At 37.3% G+C, this 18387-nt stretch overlaps 1 protein-coding gene across 8 annotated transcripts in view; it reads left to right on the top strand.

The window, feature by feature from the left end:
- Positions 1-19: 19 nt before the first annotated feature.
- Positions 20-18387, top strand: part of METTL25 (methyltransferase like 25) — a 143082-nt gene continuing 124714 nt past the window's right edge. For all 8 annotated transcript variants that reach the window (XR_006381376.1, XR_006381374.1, XR_006381373.1 and 5 more), the window contains exon 1: positions 20-336. Coding sequence is in view for 3 of the 8 variants with exons in the window: in XM_044228319.1 (XP_044084254.1) it covers positions 78-336 (259 nt within the window). In the remaining 5 variants the exon portion in view is untranslated. The remainder of the gene's footprint in view (positions 337-18387) is intronic.

Raw genomic sequence — 18387 nt, 5'->3', positions numbered from 1 at the left:
CGGTCTTTGTTACTTACGACCGAGTCCTTGCCTTGCGGCCACGTTTGCGCCACCTACAGCCCCGGAGGGTGAGCGTTATGGCGGCTTCTTTCCCGCTCCCAGTGACCCAGGACCTGTTCGCGCTGCGTGCCAAGTTGCAGGAGCTGCTGCAGTTCCTGAGGAAAGCCCTGTCCATTTCTAATGCACATACGGTGGACTTCTACACGGAGTCCGTGTGGGAGCAACTGATCGACTTGCGCCCGGACACCGTGCTGGGGGTACTGAGGAAATCAGTGGCAGAGGCTGAGGCCCGACCCTTGGAGGCGCGCCTCCTGGCGGAAGCCGAGAGGCAATCAGGTAAAGGGCAGGTGGGCGGGACAGGCAGGGAGGAGAGACAGTCCGGCCTAACAAAGCGTCTCCCTAGCGTTAAGAAAAGCGGAAACAGGTGTGCGGAAGGGCGGGCGGAGGCTGGCTTGCGGCCAGCGGAAGTGGAGTCAGATTCGTGGCGGGGTGGGCCTGGGACGTTCTTCCGGGTAATCGCGATCATCCCTGGGTCCTTGTGTATGTACCAATTTAAAAAGAACAGGAAGTCGCGCGGAGGGTGGTGTTTGAGTAATTCGACAATTTCTCGACTGGAGGGAAACAAGCGGAGCAATGCTTATAGATTCCTCATGGGAACGGCGGAAGATAAATCAACACTTAATGAAACACCCCCAGGATCATTTCAGATGTTGATAATGTCGAGAAAAAAACAGTTAAATGTGATAGCGGTTGTGTGGGAGGCTGCTTTAATTCAGGTGGTCAGAAGCGGGAGGAGGCGCCAGCCTGCAGTGAGCCGCAGGAGAGGATTTCAGGTCCCGAGAACCGCAGAGGCACCGAGGAGCGGGGCTGGTTGAGGTTCAGGAGGAAAGTAGAAGTAGCTGGAGCCTGGCGCTGGGAAATGGCAGGTGTGATCAGTGTGATGGGAAACCTTTGGAAGGACTTAACCTCACATTTGAAGAAAAATAATTTTTATAGTTATTTTAAGAACAGACTGATGGAGCAACCACTGAGGCCGGTTAGAAGGCTTTTCAGTAGTACAAGAAAGAGATGGTTCTATCAGGGATTAGGATGGTAGTAGTGAAGAACTGGAATATGTACTAGTTCGCTTGAAACTGTTACAAAGTGTCTGCTATGTGCCATTAATTTTCGTAGGCTCTGGGGTTTCTTGCCCTCGAGAAACTTAGATTCTGCTAGGATGAGTCCATTTTAGAAATAGAATGATGAGAGGACACCATAAGAGGCTTCTGGGATTTCTCTTAACTTTGCACTTTGCCCTTGGTTGTGAACTTTATTCACTGAGCATTTTCCAAAACGCAAAGTACCATTACGGGGGGACTCCTGTAATAGGACTTGGTAAATACGGGTTTAAAGTTACTGTTTCTTGGGGCGCCTGGGTGGCTCAGTCTTTAGCGTGTTGCATTGGCTCAGGTCATGATGCCGGGAGTCCTGGGATGGAGCCCCACATCGGACTACCTGCTCAGCCAGGGAGCCTGCTTTTCCCTCTCCCTCTGCCTGCTGCTCCCCCTGCTTGTGCTCTTTCTCTGTCAAACAAACAGGGAGGGAAGAAGGAAGGAAGGGAGGAAGGAAAGAAAGAAAATTACTATTTCTTGTTGAAAAGTTTGGCATCATTTTGATACCCAGTACTTATTCTGGGTAATAAGGACAGTAAGTACTTACACTGGGTAATAAGGACACACAGTCTCCCAAGTTGTGTGGACACTGTGTGTGTCCTGTAAACTGATGTATTTGTAGCACCTAATGAAATACCTGACTTTGTACATTTGTTGAATGGGTGAATTAATGAATGACTCTTGATAACTTCCCAAATAAGAAAGGAAATTGTAATTAAATATGAAACCCAAGATTTTCATATTGGGTTTCACAAAATGGAAGAAATTGTTTATATATCCTTATTATAAGATTATTTGATATTTGTTATTTACCCTGCAGTGTGCTAAGTATTTTCTTGCATATTTTCTTTTTCAACATTTAACATTGAGCGTATATCAGGCTTGCAAGATGGGTTCTATTTTCCCCCATTTGTGAAATTGCAACCTGAAGTTTGCAGTTTGCCAGGGTCACAGCAATGGAGATTCAACCCTGGGTCATCTGAGATTTCTACCGCTGTGATAAAAGTTTACTCTGAATTCTTCAGGAGTGAATTACAAAGGCCATTTATTACAAAACCAATGTTTTTGTGATATGAATACATTCCTTTTTGTTTGTTTGTTTCATTTTTATTGTTTCCCCTTTAAAAATATAAGAATTGTTTTGTTCACTGCTGTATCCCTAGTATGATGCGTAGTCAGCGTAAATGGTTAATAGTATTTGCCGAATGAATGAATGAATTACACCACTAACTCATTCTGTTGGGGCTAGGAATAAAATACTACTATCTTTTGGGAAAACCTTATAGCCAATTTTTTATTTATCCAATGATGGAATTTAGACTACCCATTGTTTACTTTTGAAATGTTTCTGGCCCTGCAAACTTTTATGCAAAATATTCAATTGTACAAATGGCCAGCTGCCTTACTATTAAAAAGAAGGAATTTTTATAATTCATGTTTGTAAGGAATACTCATTTTTGTTCACACAGATTAAAGATCGGCGTTTTCTGTATCACTATATGAAGTCTGTTGTTTGTGTCAGAGAAGAACAGACTTTGCTCTTTGAACATATTTGTGTCTTATTAAAGCTTACATCACATGGTTGCTATGCACAGCATAATTTAGCAGTTAAATTTTTAGGCTTTTGTTCAGATGTGGTTCAGATTCTAGTTCTACCACTTCCTAGCTCTTTAACTTTGGGGAGGATCATTCATTCAGCAAGCATTTACTAAGTGTCTGCTGTGTGCTAGGAGCACTTTCCTAAGAGCTAGGGAAATAGCAAATAAAACAGTTAACAACCCCTATCTTCATCTTGCTTGTATTCTAAAAGGAAGAGACTTTTTCTTTTCTTTCTTTTTTTTTTTCTTTTTTTTTAATGCCGCAGAGAAAAATCAAGTAGAAAAGAAAGGAATAGGGGCAGTCCAGGGGGAAGGTATGTTTTCAATTTTAAATAGGTTATTCCAGCAAGAATTCATGTAGATAACTAGAAAAGGAACCTGGATAAGGAGAAAAATGAGTCATGAAGCTATCTGAAAGGGAAGTGCAAAGGCCCTGAGGTAGGAGCACGCACCTTGTGTTTAAGGATCACCAAGAAGACTGGTGATCCAAGCTCATTAGGGGCTCTTATTAGTGCTCCATTAGGGGCTCACAAGAATTATCTGGTTTTCTGCTGGTTCTGTTTGAGGAGTTACAAATAAACATAATTCCCAGAGCTGCGCTGAGTTAATGCACAGTGTGTGAAACTACACTAGCAGATGTTTGGCCCAGTCATTTGGTGTTTGAGGAGATAACCTTGTTTTGAAGATCCTGAGTGTAACTATGTTAGTAGATTTCACTTTCCAGGTGATGATATGGCCTGGTCAGGATCCTGGAAGTTTCTTCTCCACTGTCCCTCTAAAAAGAACTAAAGAGGACATACTTAATTCTCTAAAATAAAAACAAAAGTTATTGAAAACAACTATGTTTAATGGGTATAAATTAGAAGTATTGTAGATTGAATTGGAACCCCCCCAACTCATATGTTAAAATCTTAACTCCCCATTGGGACTGTATTTGGAGATAGAGCCTTTAAGGAGGCATTTAGGACTAAATGAAGTCAGTGCGGGTGGAGCCCTAATCCAACACGAAGAGGAAGAGACACTAGGAGAACACAACAGAGAAAAACTATATGAGGACACTGAGAAGGCAGCCATCTGCAAACCAAGGATAGAAGTTTTACCAGGAACTAACTCTGCCATCACCTCTATCCTTCATCTTCTAGAACTGTGAGAAAATAAATCTCTGCTGTTCAAGCCACCCAGTCTGATATTTTATTATCACAGCCAGAGCAGACTAATGCAATGGGCTTTGCAGATAATACTGCCAGAGTTCAAATCCTGGCTCCACTTCTTGTTTTGTTAATTTGGACTTCAGATCTTTGTGCTTTGATTCTTTATCTGTAATAGGGATAATTATAGTGCCTATTGATAGGGTACTATGAAAGTAACATGAGTTAATACAGTAATGCCTAAGAGATAACAGCACTTCCCATTCATTATTTGACTCCTGTTTATTGAGCACCTTCTACCTACCAGGCTCTGTTCTAGGCCCTATAGTTATGATACTGGATGCAACAAAATTCCCACCACATAGAGTTTATGTTTAAGTGAGCGTAAGTGTATAGTAAACCATATGTGTATATGGTACATAAGTAAGTGAGATCAATGGCGGTAAATACAATGAGAGAAAGCAAAGCAAGGAAGGGAAAGTGAGATGATGGATGTGTGATAGAAATGCTATTTTAGATTGGGTGACTGGGGAAGTCTTCTCTAGCAAGACAAAATTTGAACAGAATTTGAACAGAAACAAACAAAATTTGTTCTGTTCAAACAAAATTTGAACAGAAACTTGGAGAAAGTGAGGGGAGCCAGTCATGCTACTAAGTGAGGGAAGAGTGTTTTAGGCCAAGTGAAGAGCAAGCTGGAGTGTGCTAGGTGTATCGGAAGCACAGGAGAATGGTCCAGCACAGGAGAATGGTCCTTATCTACTGCTGAGATAAGGTTTGAGAGGTGGTCTGGGGCAACTTTGTATAGGACTTTGCAGGCCATATGAGGGATTGGCCTTTACTCTGAGTGAAGTAGAATGCTCTTCAAGGATTTGGGGGGGGGGTGTGATATGTGATTTATGTTTTAAAGGTATGACTTTGCTTTTGTGTGGAGAAGAAGCTTTCCGAAGGGAAGGGTCGAAGCAGGAAGACAGGATATGAGGCTAATAAAATAAGTTCACATAATGGCAATTTGAAGAGGTCAGATAGTTTCTCTAGCAGATAATAATGATAAACAGTGGCCAGATTATTTAAAAAAAAAAAAAAACTACTGGAAGGTTCTGGAAGATGACCTAAGGTAAGTGAAAGAGTTTACCGTAGAAGGTTTCTACTGATTGGGTAAGAGCTGGGAGTTAATGGCTTTCTTTCTTTTGTGCCCCAAGCCCATGCTCACAGATCTGGCAATGGAAAGCTGCATTCTTGCCAGATCATGGTAGTAATGGCAAAGTTCAGAGATACAGCAGATAGATATTTAAGGGGTACGTTCTGGAAGCAGGACAGCCACAGAAGGGGTTGAGATCTAAAATACAAACTCTGCCCTGGATGACTTCTAAGTTTAGAGGTCACATGCATGGTCACATGCATGGCCACATGCAGAGTCCATCAAAATTGCTGGCAAAACTAGGGGGATAGAGAAACTTCTGGTGAGATTTGTAACTTTACTGCACCTTTGCCAGAACATGTTCCCCAGAGTGTACACAGCTTGGGGGGCAAAAATGAGAAGCTTGATTGAATTCGTGTATTTAAGGAAAGAATTCAAGACTTGTAGAGCAAGTGGAAATGTAGGCTGGGGAATCCTAGAAACCAAGGTAATCACAAAGAGGGAGAACCTTGCAATCTGACTATAAAATCTTCCCAAATCCTTGTCTGACTGCTGAACTACACAGGTTCTGGAATACCCTTAGTGGGCAGGCTAGTAAACTGGTAATTGAGCAGAAACATCAGAGCTTCACACAGATGGGAGATAGGTTTCACAGTTTTGAGTCCAGACGAGTTAATTTCAACTACAACAAACCCTTAGAAAAACAAAATGGATTCACTACAACAAATTATCTGCAATTCTGCTTTTTAACCCAAAATTACTAGATGTTCAAAGAAACAGAAAGTGTGATTCATACTTAGGAGACTAATTCCAAATGAGCCTTAATGTTGGATTTAAGTAGCGATGTTCACAGAATTAAAGAATAGTGTGACTGGGGCGGGAGAAGCGGGGATGAGTTAATAGGAGCTGATCCTGTTGGGCTCAGGTGTTGGATTTAATTGGCTTTTATAACTATATTCAAAGAACTAGAAGAAAGCATACTGTTAGGAATAATCTTGAAGAATTAAAGGAAAATGTAGCATTATTATTTAATTATATGATCTACTTCATAATTCTTTTAACTGGAAAAGTACATGCATATTGACACACAGTTATATAATGTTTTATATTATCTCTTGCTATATAACAAGTGACTGAAAACTACACAATCTCACACACTTTCTATGGGCCAGGAATTCCAGGAGCAGATTAACTGAGTGGATCTGGTTTGGGGTCTCATGAGGTCACGGTCAAGGTGTTGGCTGGGCTGCTCCAGTTGCTGATTTGCTTCCATGATATCTCACTCACATTGGTGGTTAGTTGCTGCTGCCCATTGGCATAAGGCCTCCTTTCTCACCATGTGCGTGGAAACTTTTATATTTGCACAATGGTCTTGTTCTTCTCTGTGCCCAGACATGATTATGGAGTAGTCATGGTCACAGACCTTGTTCTGATATTGGTATACTGTGACATTTTTTGTATTCAGTAGGGAAGACCTATGTATGACCTATATGTCAGTGCCAAGATGGTTATAAACTGACATCTATCTGTCACAGCTGATTTTTTTTTCTTTTTTCAGAAGTAAAATTTTACCTGTTTTGCAGAGTTGCAGTCAAGATTAAAGATGATGTACTAAAGCACTCAATGTAGAACTCGGAATATAGCATGGGTGCAATAAATTGTGACTAGTAAATGACGGTCGTGGTGATGATTCTTCTAGTGGTGATGGTATCTTTCCTTGAGAGAAAGAAATTGTCAGGAACTTCTGGAAATGTATATGCCTCCTATAACACCTGTGTTCTCTTCCATATTAACAAATGTTACTGTCCATTGGCTTGTCGGTAGTTGCAACTACATCATTAGTCATATACACACCAAAGTACAGTGTTTGCTTTTTTCATTGTTGTATTCTCAGCATCTTGAACAGTTTCTGACATACAGATGAGGAAAGTAAATGATTCTTTTTTTTTTTTTTTTTTTTTAAGATTTTATTTTATTTATTTGAGAGAGAGAGACAGTGAGAGAGAGCATGAGCGAGGAGAAGGTCAGAGGGAGAAGCAGACTCCCCATGGAGCTGGGAGCCTGATGTGGGACTCGATCCCGGACTCCAGGATCACGCCCTGAGCCAGAGGCAGTCGTTTAACCAACTGCGCCACCCAGGCGTCCCGAAAGTAAATGATTCTTAAAGAATGAATGATATGTAGAATTTAAGAAACAAAACAGGATTATAGGGAAAAACGAAAAATAAAACAAGAGAAAATGAGAGAGGGAGACAGAGAAACTTTTAATCATAGACAAACAGGTTTGCTGGAGGAATGGGGTAATTGGGTGATGGACATTAAGGAGGGCATGTGTTGCAATGAGCACCTGGTAGTATATAAGACTGATGAATCACAGGCCTGTACCTCTGAAATCAATAATATATTATATGTTTATTAACTGAATTTAAATAAAAAGGTGTTCAAAAAAATGAATGAAGTGAAGCATAGAACTATAATGAGTATTACTGAAGGTACCCCTTGAAAAGTTGTGCTGAACTAGACAGCTATTATTTCTGGTACAGTCTCTGTCTATACTATGTTTATTATTTTTATTTATATATGATTTGATCCAAGTATTTTAATTTGAGGGGATAGAAATCAGTAATTATTTTTTCCCTTTGTGAAAAGTTCATACTTCTTGCAGTACATTGCAAATTATAATAAGATACCCTGAGAATTTGAAGGTAAAAGCAAGACAGGCATCACTTCAGGTTAAAATTTCTAAAAATCATTACATATGTAGGTGGGATTAGCCATCTGCAGGGAAAAAACCAGCGAGATGGCTCTAAATGCTTTTCTGATGGGACAAAGGGGTTTCCTCTGTCTCATCTCAGAGGTAAGATTTTGTTATACCCCTTTTAAGGGAACAAGGCTGTATCTTTAGGAAGTAATACTAGGTATATAAGTATAAATATTCTCAAATGAATGATCTCTTGGTCTTCAGAAATTTACTGGTTTTCATAAAGTCTGGAAAATTATTCTAAAAAGTAAGAGAGAAATGATAGTCTGAGCTACACTAGCCAAAATGTTTTATGAAGTAGAAATAGATCTGGAGTACAGAGACATCCAGTTATCCAGCTTGATTAAAATTTTCTTTAAGAATATCTGTCTTTATTCTATTTTTAATTTTTAAATTAGTAGACTGTCCTGGCAAATGAATGATATGGGTTATTATAAATATTATATTTCTCAATGCATATTAATAAATTTATATCTCAATTTCTTGTAACTTTGTTTAGAATCTGTTGTGGAAAACCTCTTCAGCTCTCAGGAAATCCAGTTTCTATACCTGCAAAGCCATCCTTGGTGACTGCCAAAGCCCAGGGCCGCTCTAAGACCCAGCCTGAGCCTCCAGAGCCTCTCTTGACTCTCTTCTTCCAGCTTCTTGAGGCCATATGCTACTTCTCCTGTTTCTTATTATTGTCACTCAAATGACCCTTTCCAGGATTGGATGCTGAATAAATGTTTAGAATTGGTTCCTTTTGGTGAGCATCTGTGTAATTAATTTACTATCATTTTAACTGAACAATGCAGAAAGTGTATGCCTGTGATAGGTTATTATTTTGTTGAGCTTTCTCTTTAATTATTTTTATTGCATCTTAATAGATTACATTGCTTCTTGGCTGTCCTAAGTAGTTTTTGTTGGTGGTGGTAATGGTGGTGATTGTGGTGTATTGACATTGTGCTAACATTTAATTCAAAACACATGAAGCCAGAAAATGTGTTTGAAATATAAAATGAAAACAACAGAGAAATAATTGGTGTCATCTGTTTTACTCTGTTGTATTCAACTTCTATTCATTCACTTTCCTAATGTATTTTCCTGAACTCTATTTTCCCTTTTTCAGTTTTTCTGGATCTTTTTAGGAGACTTCAAGTATGGAAATGATATGACACCATAAGATAGTGGCAAGTGTCAGCTCTGTTCCTGGGTTGCTACTGTAATTGTAAGTAAGGGAGAGTCAAAAAGCAAACAAATCTGGGAACCCAGAGTAATTTGTTATCATACTTTGTTAATTTGATATATAGAAAGTGTTTTCAGATTGTTCCTTTTAGGTGAGACCATTTAGAACTTGAATTTATATTCTAGTTTTTAGTGTATCCTCCCCACGCTTTTTTTTTGTTTTGTTTAAAAAATATATATATTTATTTATTTGACAGAGAGAGATACAGTGACAGAGGGAACATAAACAGGGGTAGTGGAAGAGGGAGAAACAGGCTTCCCACTGAACAGCCTGATGCGGGGCTCGATTACAGGACCCTGGGATCATGACTTGAACCGAAGGCAGACGCTTGACGACTGAGCCACCCAGGCACTCCCTCCCCTGTATCTTTCCATTATTAAGATGCTTAGTAAAACAAAGTTCATGAAGATTCCTCTCTTCTGTGGCGTTTTTCTCCTCATTCTACTTAAATTACACATTAGCCAGTTGGAATAAATTTGAGTGACTTCTCTGTGTTTAGATATTCATTTTATACTGTTGTTAATTTAAATTTTGTCAAATCATTAACCCTTCAGAAGCTTGCAATTATGATAACCTGTCTTCATGGTTTATCATGATTTAGATTATTTTCCTGGTTTACAAAAACACCCTGCTTGCCTGCATGGCTTCATACTTGCTAGGGTCTGCATTTGTTTTTGTTTTTTTGACCTCATCACCTCAGTGATTAAAGAGCTTCTCTATAAGAGGCATTAATATTTTTCCTGTTACTCTAGCTCATAATCTGTCAACTCTTCTCCCTCAATTTCTCTTGCCTCTGCTGCTTCCCATTCCCATAGCAAATAGTTCTGTTTCCTCCTTTTTAAATCTTGCAACAGAATTTTAGCAATCACTTTGAGCTGTTATTCTTGCCTTCCGACTCTGTATTTCAGTTGTTTCTCCATTCAGACTGCTCTCCAGTTGTCTTCCAGACTCATACTTCTGGTCCTGTCGTTCCTCTGCTTAAAAGCCATCCATAGGCCTGCATTTCTACAGAATAAAGTCCTTCATCTTCTGGCCTTACCCACTATCTCCTCTCCAGCTGGAGCCTCAGCTGTTAATACAAGCAAATAGGAGGCAGCAGAGAAAGAATTTGGGTTTTGTGGTCATTACATTTCATTTTGAATCCTGGTTCCTATACTTTACTGCTGTATTATCTTGTGCAAGTTCATTCAGCTTTGGAGCCTTAGTTTTCTCCTTTGAGAAATGGGACTCATAATTCCTGCCCAATAGGGGCTGTGTAAAAGTAAATGAAATAGATGTTAAAACCTACCACGTGAGTGGGCATTTAATAAATATTAGCAATCTTCTCTATATTCTACTCCCCTCAGACTGGGCACAGAGTCAGAAGGCCTGGATAATCCATCGCTAAATCTGATTAGCTGTGAATATTGCACAGATATTTAACTGTAGGCCTTAGTTTCCTCAGCTAAGAAGTAACTGCCTAGGGTGTTCCTCAGGGACTGAGGTGGAAAATAGCTGCCCCCAGTCTCATCGATATGTCTTACCTGACCACTAAGTGTTAACTGTTTTTTTAGCCAACATTTCAAAATTGACAGATTTAACATATGCACACGTGCGCACGCACACACACACGGAATTGTAGCTTCTCTTGGAAAACAAAGCAAAAAAAAATCCGGCTGTTTTGCTGCTTACCTCTATGTGGCAAATAGCTCTCTTTATACCCTCAAGTGTATCCTCATCCCCTAGATAGCATCACTGTCTGAATTTCCCTGGCCCTCCAAAGTACTAGAGGTTATGGCTCTTGGTTTGTGGCCTCCAGTCAGTTTCTTTGTAGTCCCTGAAAATGATTTCAGGAGTTTGTTTCACATTCTCAAAGGAGACCAGCAACCAAAAATAGTATGGGTCGCTTGGCTAAAAGTTATCTTGGATTGCTTCTTGTTCTTAAGTCCTGTGGAATGTAATTATTTAATATTTTTATCTCCAGACCTTATTAGTCCCTGGTGTTAAACCCATGATCATGTTGAGGGCCTGGATCAACCTGAATCTTGAGATGAAAAAGCCTATGACCAGTTATAATTGGGTCAACCAAGTCAATAAATTTTTGAACTTCCCACATGATCTGACTTCAAATCAACTTTAATTAGGAAAGTGGTGAAATAATTCTCCCTTAAGATACATCTTCAATCAGAGTTGAAGAGAGAAAGTAGAAGGCTGTGGTGTAGTATTATCAGCACTTCTCTTGCTGTTCTTTGCCCAAATACCTTATATTTCTGCTGCCTTATTTGCTTAATGTGCCATGTGTCGTTCCCCTTCCTCATTTTGTTCATGCAACACTCTTTGTCCCTCCCCAATTATTTACTAACTATCCACTTATTTTTCATTTTCTATCAAAGCCCAGATCAAATTATACTAAATAATTTGGAAGGAAGTAACAAATCTAGTTATTTGTACATTATTTTATTTCTTCCTTTATTAGAGCACTTATTACATTGTATTAGATTGATTTGCTTCTTGTGACATTCCTTGTATGTGAGTTCTGGTCTCTAGCATATGGTGAGCACCACAGAGTAGGTTCTTACTGTATGTTTGTTAAATTTGATATAGCTGCTGAGTGCAGAGTACATGGGAATTCCAATAGGTAGAGCAGTATAAGCAAAAGGGTAAAGATGAAAACTATAAAACATATGTGGAGATGGGAACAGAGAGCAGAGCATTCATAAATCTTTAAATAGCTAAAAATAAAATCAGGAAACATTGCAGTCAGTTTCTGGAGACTGGTATGTTAAACTGTTGGAATCATTCTTCTCTGCAACACTGTCACTTTTGTGATAGTTTGTAGATTTGAAATATGGACATGGGGCAAGATAACTGGCAATGGAAAAAGCAAAGGAAGTGAGTTTTAAAAGAATTTGTATAGAGAAAATTGGTAGTTCTTGGTGACTGATAAATTATGTGGGTTTAGGGAAATAGAGGAATCAAAGATAATTCCAAGATTTTGATTTTGGAAATGTCTTGAGGAATAATGAATGTACCATTGACAAAATTAGGAAAATTGGCAGATGGAGCTCTTTGGGGGAAATAATGCATTTAGTTTAGACCTTGTATTTAAGGTCTCGCAAGTAGAGATATTTAAGATTGAAGATTTCATCTTCATTTCTCTTCAGTCCTTTACCTGCTGCCTTACATTTTTAGAATTAGTTTACATATTTTATTTGAATAGTATAAATTATCACTTCTCTAGGCTATAAGGAGCAGATGTTGATTGAAATGAATTTAACCCTCCTGATAGTTGAGAGGAGAGAGGAAGAGATAAGCAGTCCTTGAGCATTGCTTCTATTACCTTTACAAGTTCAGTATTTCTCAAAATTTGTAGTGGTCATTAGAATTAAGAATAGGTCAGTAGTTCCTAAGCCTCACAACTTTTGGAATCATGATTATTTTTATATCCTGATTTATTTTTGCAAAGATTACTTAATATTTTCTTAATATAACACAATACTAGCTGTTGTGGTTAAATACAAAGGTGAACTGGGCATAATCTCTTTTTAAAAAATAACATTCCAATAAGAGAGAGAAAAGACATCAGTAATTCTAGTACAAAACAAAATGGGAAGATGAATGTTTCCCTTTCTAAGCAGCATTTTCTTCTAGTTTCTTTCCATTTGACATAGTCTGAGAATTAGAGTATTATACTTTCTAGACTAAGTGATCTTTGAATATCCTATGTTCTAAGCATTGCCCAAGATAATGCTTTCTCTATCTAGATGTTTTAACATAATTATTATATATCAATAATATATATTATTATTTAATTTCTAGCTGTGTGCCAGTGTTTTTATCCAAAACCAGTTGATTTCATTTTTCAAATAAGTTTTTTATCATTCTTTATATTTGAAATTTAAAATGTCCAGCTGTGTGTGTTTCAGTTGTTGTATTGCTTTCGTGGGGTTTTATAATTCTCCATAATAAAATTCTAGTTTTCCCTCCTGGCATGTTAAGCTGTTCCTCATTTATTGTTTTATTCATCTATATTTGTTTCTTAGGAATGCTTATGCCATTTTAGTGAGGTAATGTGCCACGACAACTATTATTTTTATTTAAAAAGTGACAGTATTTTCAGTTTATTACAGAATTTCACTACAGCTGGCTCTTTGTCAATAGTTATTTCCCAAAGATGATTACTCTTAATTGTCTGCTCTTTGCATCTGTGGATGGATTATAAAGGCGTTACCTAAACACAGTGAATCTGTCCTTTTGTCTGCAACACCTATATTTATAAACCTTTAATACTGCTTAATATTTTATAGTATTTTCTACCAAAGACAGGCTTGGAAGTATAATTCCATTATTAAATTATCTGGAAATAATTCTTTTTGTAGGAGGAGGGTCATTTTTTTTTTAAGATTTTATTTATTTATTAGAGAGCACTAGAGAGAGAGAGAGAAGCATGAGTGGTGGCCAGAGAAAGTGGGAGAAGCAGACTCCCCACGGAGCAGAGAGCCCCTTGTGGGGCTCGATACCAGGACTCTGATATCATGACCTGAGCCGAAGGCAGACATTTAACCAACTGAGTCACCCTGTTGCCACAGAAGAAGGGTCATTTTAATCAGACAAATTTAAACTGCATAAATTATTTCTACTTTTTTTTTTTTTTTTTTTTTTTTCTTAAAGAGGGCCAGAGGGCAGAAGGGGCAGAAGGAGAGGGAGAGAGAGAATTTTAAACAGTCTCCCTACCCAGCATGGAGCCTGATGTAGGGCCCAATCTTAAAACCCTTAGATCATGACCTGAGTAGAAATCAAGAATCAGGCACTTAACCAGCTGAGCCCCTCAGGTGCCCCAAATTACTTCTACCTCTATTAGTTCTTTTCAGTCTTCTTTTTTCAGTCTTCCTTGATATCCGCACTCCACCCTATTTACTTAGAATGTACATTTGGCTTAAATAAGTTAACTTATTTATTTTTTTGTCAAAAAATAAAATATGTGGTTCATATGTGGTTCATTCTTCTCCTGGATTGGGTGCTTGTATGTCTCACTTGAGATATCTCTGGGATTGTGCAAACAAGCAACAATTTTGCCTTTTTCATTAGAGATTTAAATTTAGATCGTGCAAATTTATTTAAAACCATTTATTTATAACATATATTTTGTCAGATGGAACAGACTGATATGTTTTCGTACCTTAAATTATTTATTTGGTTTACTTAGATGGACATTACCTAAAAAAGCTAGCCTAGAAACTGCGACCATCAACACTGAGGTTCTGCTTAATAATAAAAATACTGGAGGAGAGAGGGTTGTCTTTGCAAAGTTAGAGTAACTTCAAAAATAGAAAATTTGTGTTAAGAATTAATAGCTCTCAGGGCTCCTGGGTGGCTCAGTCAGTTGGACATCTGCCTTTGGCTCCTGTCATGATCCCAGGGTCCTGGGATCGAGCTTCCCCCTTCTCTCTTTGCCCCTCCCCCTACTTGAGCATGCACACTCACGCTCGCGCTCTCTCTCTCTCTCAAATAAATAAAATTCTTTAAAAAAAAAAAAAAAAAGAATTTATAGCTCTTTACCAGTAGGAAAGAAAGAATAATCCTAGGTGGTTTTGGTAGTCACTATTTAGTTATCATTTTTTGAATATTTAAAACGATCTCTGGAAGCCAGAGGAAAAATATTTGGTTGAATTGCATGTTATAGTATTAACATTTAGCAATATATAAGATGAAAAAAACAGTAAAATACAGTGATTCTTAATCTTTCAGGTCACAAATCCCACTAAAAGGCTGTATTAAATGAATGCTATAGAGCCCCTTCCTCAAAAAAAAAAAAAAATACGGTATCTGTGTTCATAAATAGACACAAACTACATACAGCTCTAGGTGATTCATAGGCTTCTTTAACTCTTAGACCTCAAGGTAAGAAACACTGGTTGAAAGTGTTATTAGTATTACAAAGCTATTTGAATTCTTTTTGATTTAGACCAACACTGTGCTCATTCTTCATTTTTTTCTCAGAACTTTTTGTTCTTTATATTATGAGCTATTTATATATTTGCACACTTTCATTTAACTAATCTTTTTTTGTATAGTTTGTCTTTATGCCTTTTTTAAAGTTTATTTTTTCCCTTTTTTCAGTTTTTATTTAAATTACAGTTAGTTAATGTACAGTGTAATATTATTTCAGGTGTACAATATAGTGATTCAGCACTTCCATGCATCACCCTGCTCTCATCACAAGTGCCCTCCTTAATCCTTCCTTAATCCTTCCTTAATCCCTCCTTAATCCCCATCACAAGTGCCCTCCTTAATCCCCATGATGGATGTTTCCTCCATCCTCCCCCACCTGCCCTCTGGAAACCATCAGTTTGTTCTCTATAGTCTGTTTCCTGGTTTGCCTCTCTTTCTCTCTTTTTCCCCTTCGCTCATTTTTTTTATTTCTTAAATTCCAGATGCAAATGAAATCATATGGTATTTGTCTTTCTCTGACTGACTTGTTTCACCTAGCAGGATACTCTCTAGCTCTATCCTTGTTGTAGCAAATGGCAAGATTTCATTCTTTTTGATGGCTGAATAATACTCCATTGCATGTATCCATCACATCTTCTTTGTCTCTTTGTTGGTCTGTGGGCACTTAGGCTGTTACCATAATTCAGCTGCTAAAGATAATTTTAAGTGCAGAAAACAGTCTCTCCTCTTCTTAGGGGAGGCTCCATTTCAGATGCAGATGTAGATTGGCAAACCAGTATCTCTAAGCAACATCCATGACAGTTACTGAATCTCAATTCTTCCCTCTTGATTATTGAAATCAAAATGGCAATTTTAAAGTTTAGTTTGGCATTTTATTTATTTAAGCTGTTTGTAGCCACCTTCAATAATGACTCCTAAAGAATAATATTGATTTGATTTTATTAATTCTTTGTACCATTATAAAAATTAAGAGTAAGATCTGCTGGGAGTATGGTAGGAACTGTATAGACAAAAGTGTATAATTAATGCGAATTACTTTTGCATCATCCTCCTACTTGGCAAATGATTATAACTAAATTCAGTTAAGAGTGGAATAGATGTATATATTTTGTATTAATGTTGAAATGTAAGTAATGGAGTTTTAGCTAACAATAGTATATGAAAGCTAAAGTTAGTAAAATGCATAAGGAAAAAAGTACAATTTTAAGACAGAGTTGTGACTTAATTTTACTCTCTCAAAATTCCCTATTAAGCTTACAGTTACAGTTTACATGGGACAAAAGTTTTTTGTGTCCTGCCTCAAATAATAAATAAACTGAAAAGTCTTCATTTTTGAAAGCTTAGAAATCTAGGTCCAAGTCCATGTATAGAAAAAAAAAAAAAAACCACTGTCTTCTCTGTAAGAGATCAGTGATAATGTTAGTTAGTAAGGTACTGGCATTGTTGTGGCACTGTGTGTGGTAGAGCCAAGAGTGGTGTTTAGAAGTGACATTCAAAAATAGGAAATGAGAGGTTTGTGGTAGGAACAAGAGAAGTACAGATGCATTTCAGAGCACTTATTAGTTGATTTTTAAGGTATCTGTTGCAATTATAATATCAGTTTTTTAAGTTTTGCAATCTGGAATTAATTTTTATTTTGATAATAGAATCATACTTGATTTATTAAATTTAAAATTTATTCTTCAGAAAGTGTTTACAAATACTTTACTCATAAATGCTTTAAATGGAGTTTGAAGTCGTTGGATTTCTCGTAATCTGTCTCCTGATTTTAGTTGTTTTCTGAAAATAGATACTTTTGATAACAGAAAATTAAAACACAGTAAAAGCTGAAAGTCTACCTCAGGTCTTTAAGGCATAGTCTAGCTTGTTACCTGTCTATTAAATTTCACACTAAATCCCATGAGAAATATCATTAGTACTAGAATTCTCTCAACTTTAAAGCTGATGCTGCAATAGTGGTACCTAGTGCTAACCACTGCACTCCCAACAATGAATAATTCTTGCTGTCACCCTACCTAGAATGTAGAACCCAGGGTTGGCTCTTGGACTCCTATGTTGTGTTTCAAGTTACAGCTCACTTGTCCTTAGTTGTGCCTTTATTCTAGTGATGGAGGCCTTCCACCCAAATACCAGACTCTAAACCTCCTTTTTCCCAGCAGGTTCCACATTTAGGAACTGGGTATATGAATTGATCTTTCTTTTGGGCTCTTCCATAGTAACCTGTATGATATTCTGGGCCTAAATATTTGAGTGTTTTCAACCTTGTATTCCAACAAATCCTGAAATATATATAGTTACTGAGTTTGGATACTATGTTCTAGGCTCTATATTAAGACGGTATATATATATGTGTATATGCATGTATGTGTGCACATCTGTGTGTACTTTCATTAAATACTTATATACATACTCATGTATATGTGTGTGTGTGTGTATTCTTTAACATAAAATATGTGTATTCCTCCCATTTTATAGATAAATCAAGACTTAGAGCAAATAAATACATTATTCATGGCTATACAGAGGTAGATAGTCTGAGAACCACAATTCAAACCTAGTTCTTGCTTATTTGTTTATTTATTTATTCATCCCTACTTACTAAGTACCAGGCATTATTCTAGATTCTGAGGAATCTGTAATGAATAAAAATCTTTGTCCTCTTGGATCTTACTTGCCATGTCAGATGGTAATAAGTGCTGTGAAAAAAACTAATAAGAGATCAGAGAGGGTAAGGGTCTTTGAATGGGGTTGCAGTTTTAAGCAGAATTGTCAGAGAAATTTTCACTTAAATGGTGACATTGGAACACAAACCTAAAGGAAGTTAGAGTGAACCATGAAAATACCTGAGAGAAGATGGTTGCGGAGAGAGTTAAAAACAATCACAGAGGCCTGAGTAAGCACATCCCTTATGGGATCTCAGCAGTATTCTAACGGAATTTCTGTGCCTCCTAGAATCCACATTGAACATTTACTGCATGTGTGCTTTGTAAATGTTAAGACAATGTGTCCCATAAGTGAATTGTAAATTAGCTTTATTCAGTTTCAGTTACTACCTTGCACAGAGTAAGCACCTTGGAATTGTTAATTTTTTAATCAGGTTACTTTTTAGCAAGTCAGTTTCTAAATTGCTGTTTCTTTGTATGATATTTTAATTTTCCTCAAAATTAAACTATGAAAATTTTCTATTACAATTAAAATATGTAGTTAGATTTTCCCATTTTTAGTTTTATAAGTGACTAATTAAATGTGAAAATGCTTTTGAAATGATTATGGTTACACGTGCTTTATACATACAATATTGGAACAGACATATTGTTTCATTTCATATACAACCTGAAATTATTCTGAAGTAGCATAGGCAAAGTTTCCTAGCATATAATTGGATGATATAAATTAATTTTTTAAAAAACAGCAGTATATACATTATTTTCTTCCT

The sequence above is a fragment of the Neovison vison genome, chromosome 12 (assembly GCF_020171115.1).
Source record: "Neovison vison isolate M4711 chromosome 12, ASM_NN_V1, whole genome shotgun sequence".
Classification (NCBI taxonomy): Eukaryota; Metazoa; Chordata; class Mammalia; order Carnivora; family Mustelidae; genus Neogale; species Neogale vison.
Note: the sequence above shows the minus strand (reverse complement) of the source record. Positions and strands in the feature narration are given on the sequence as shown.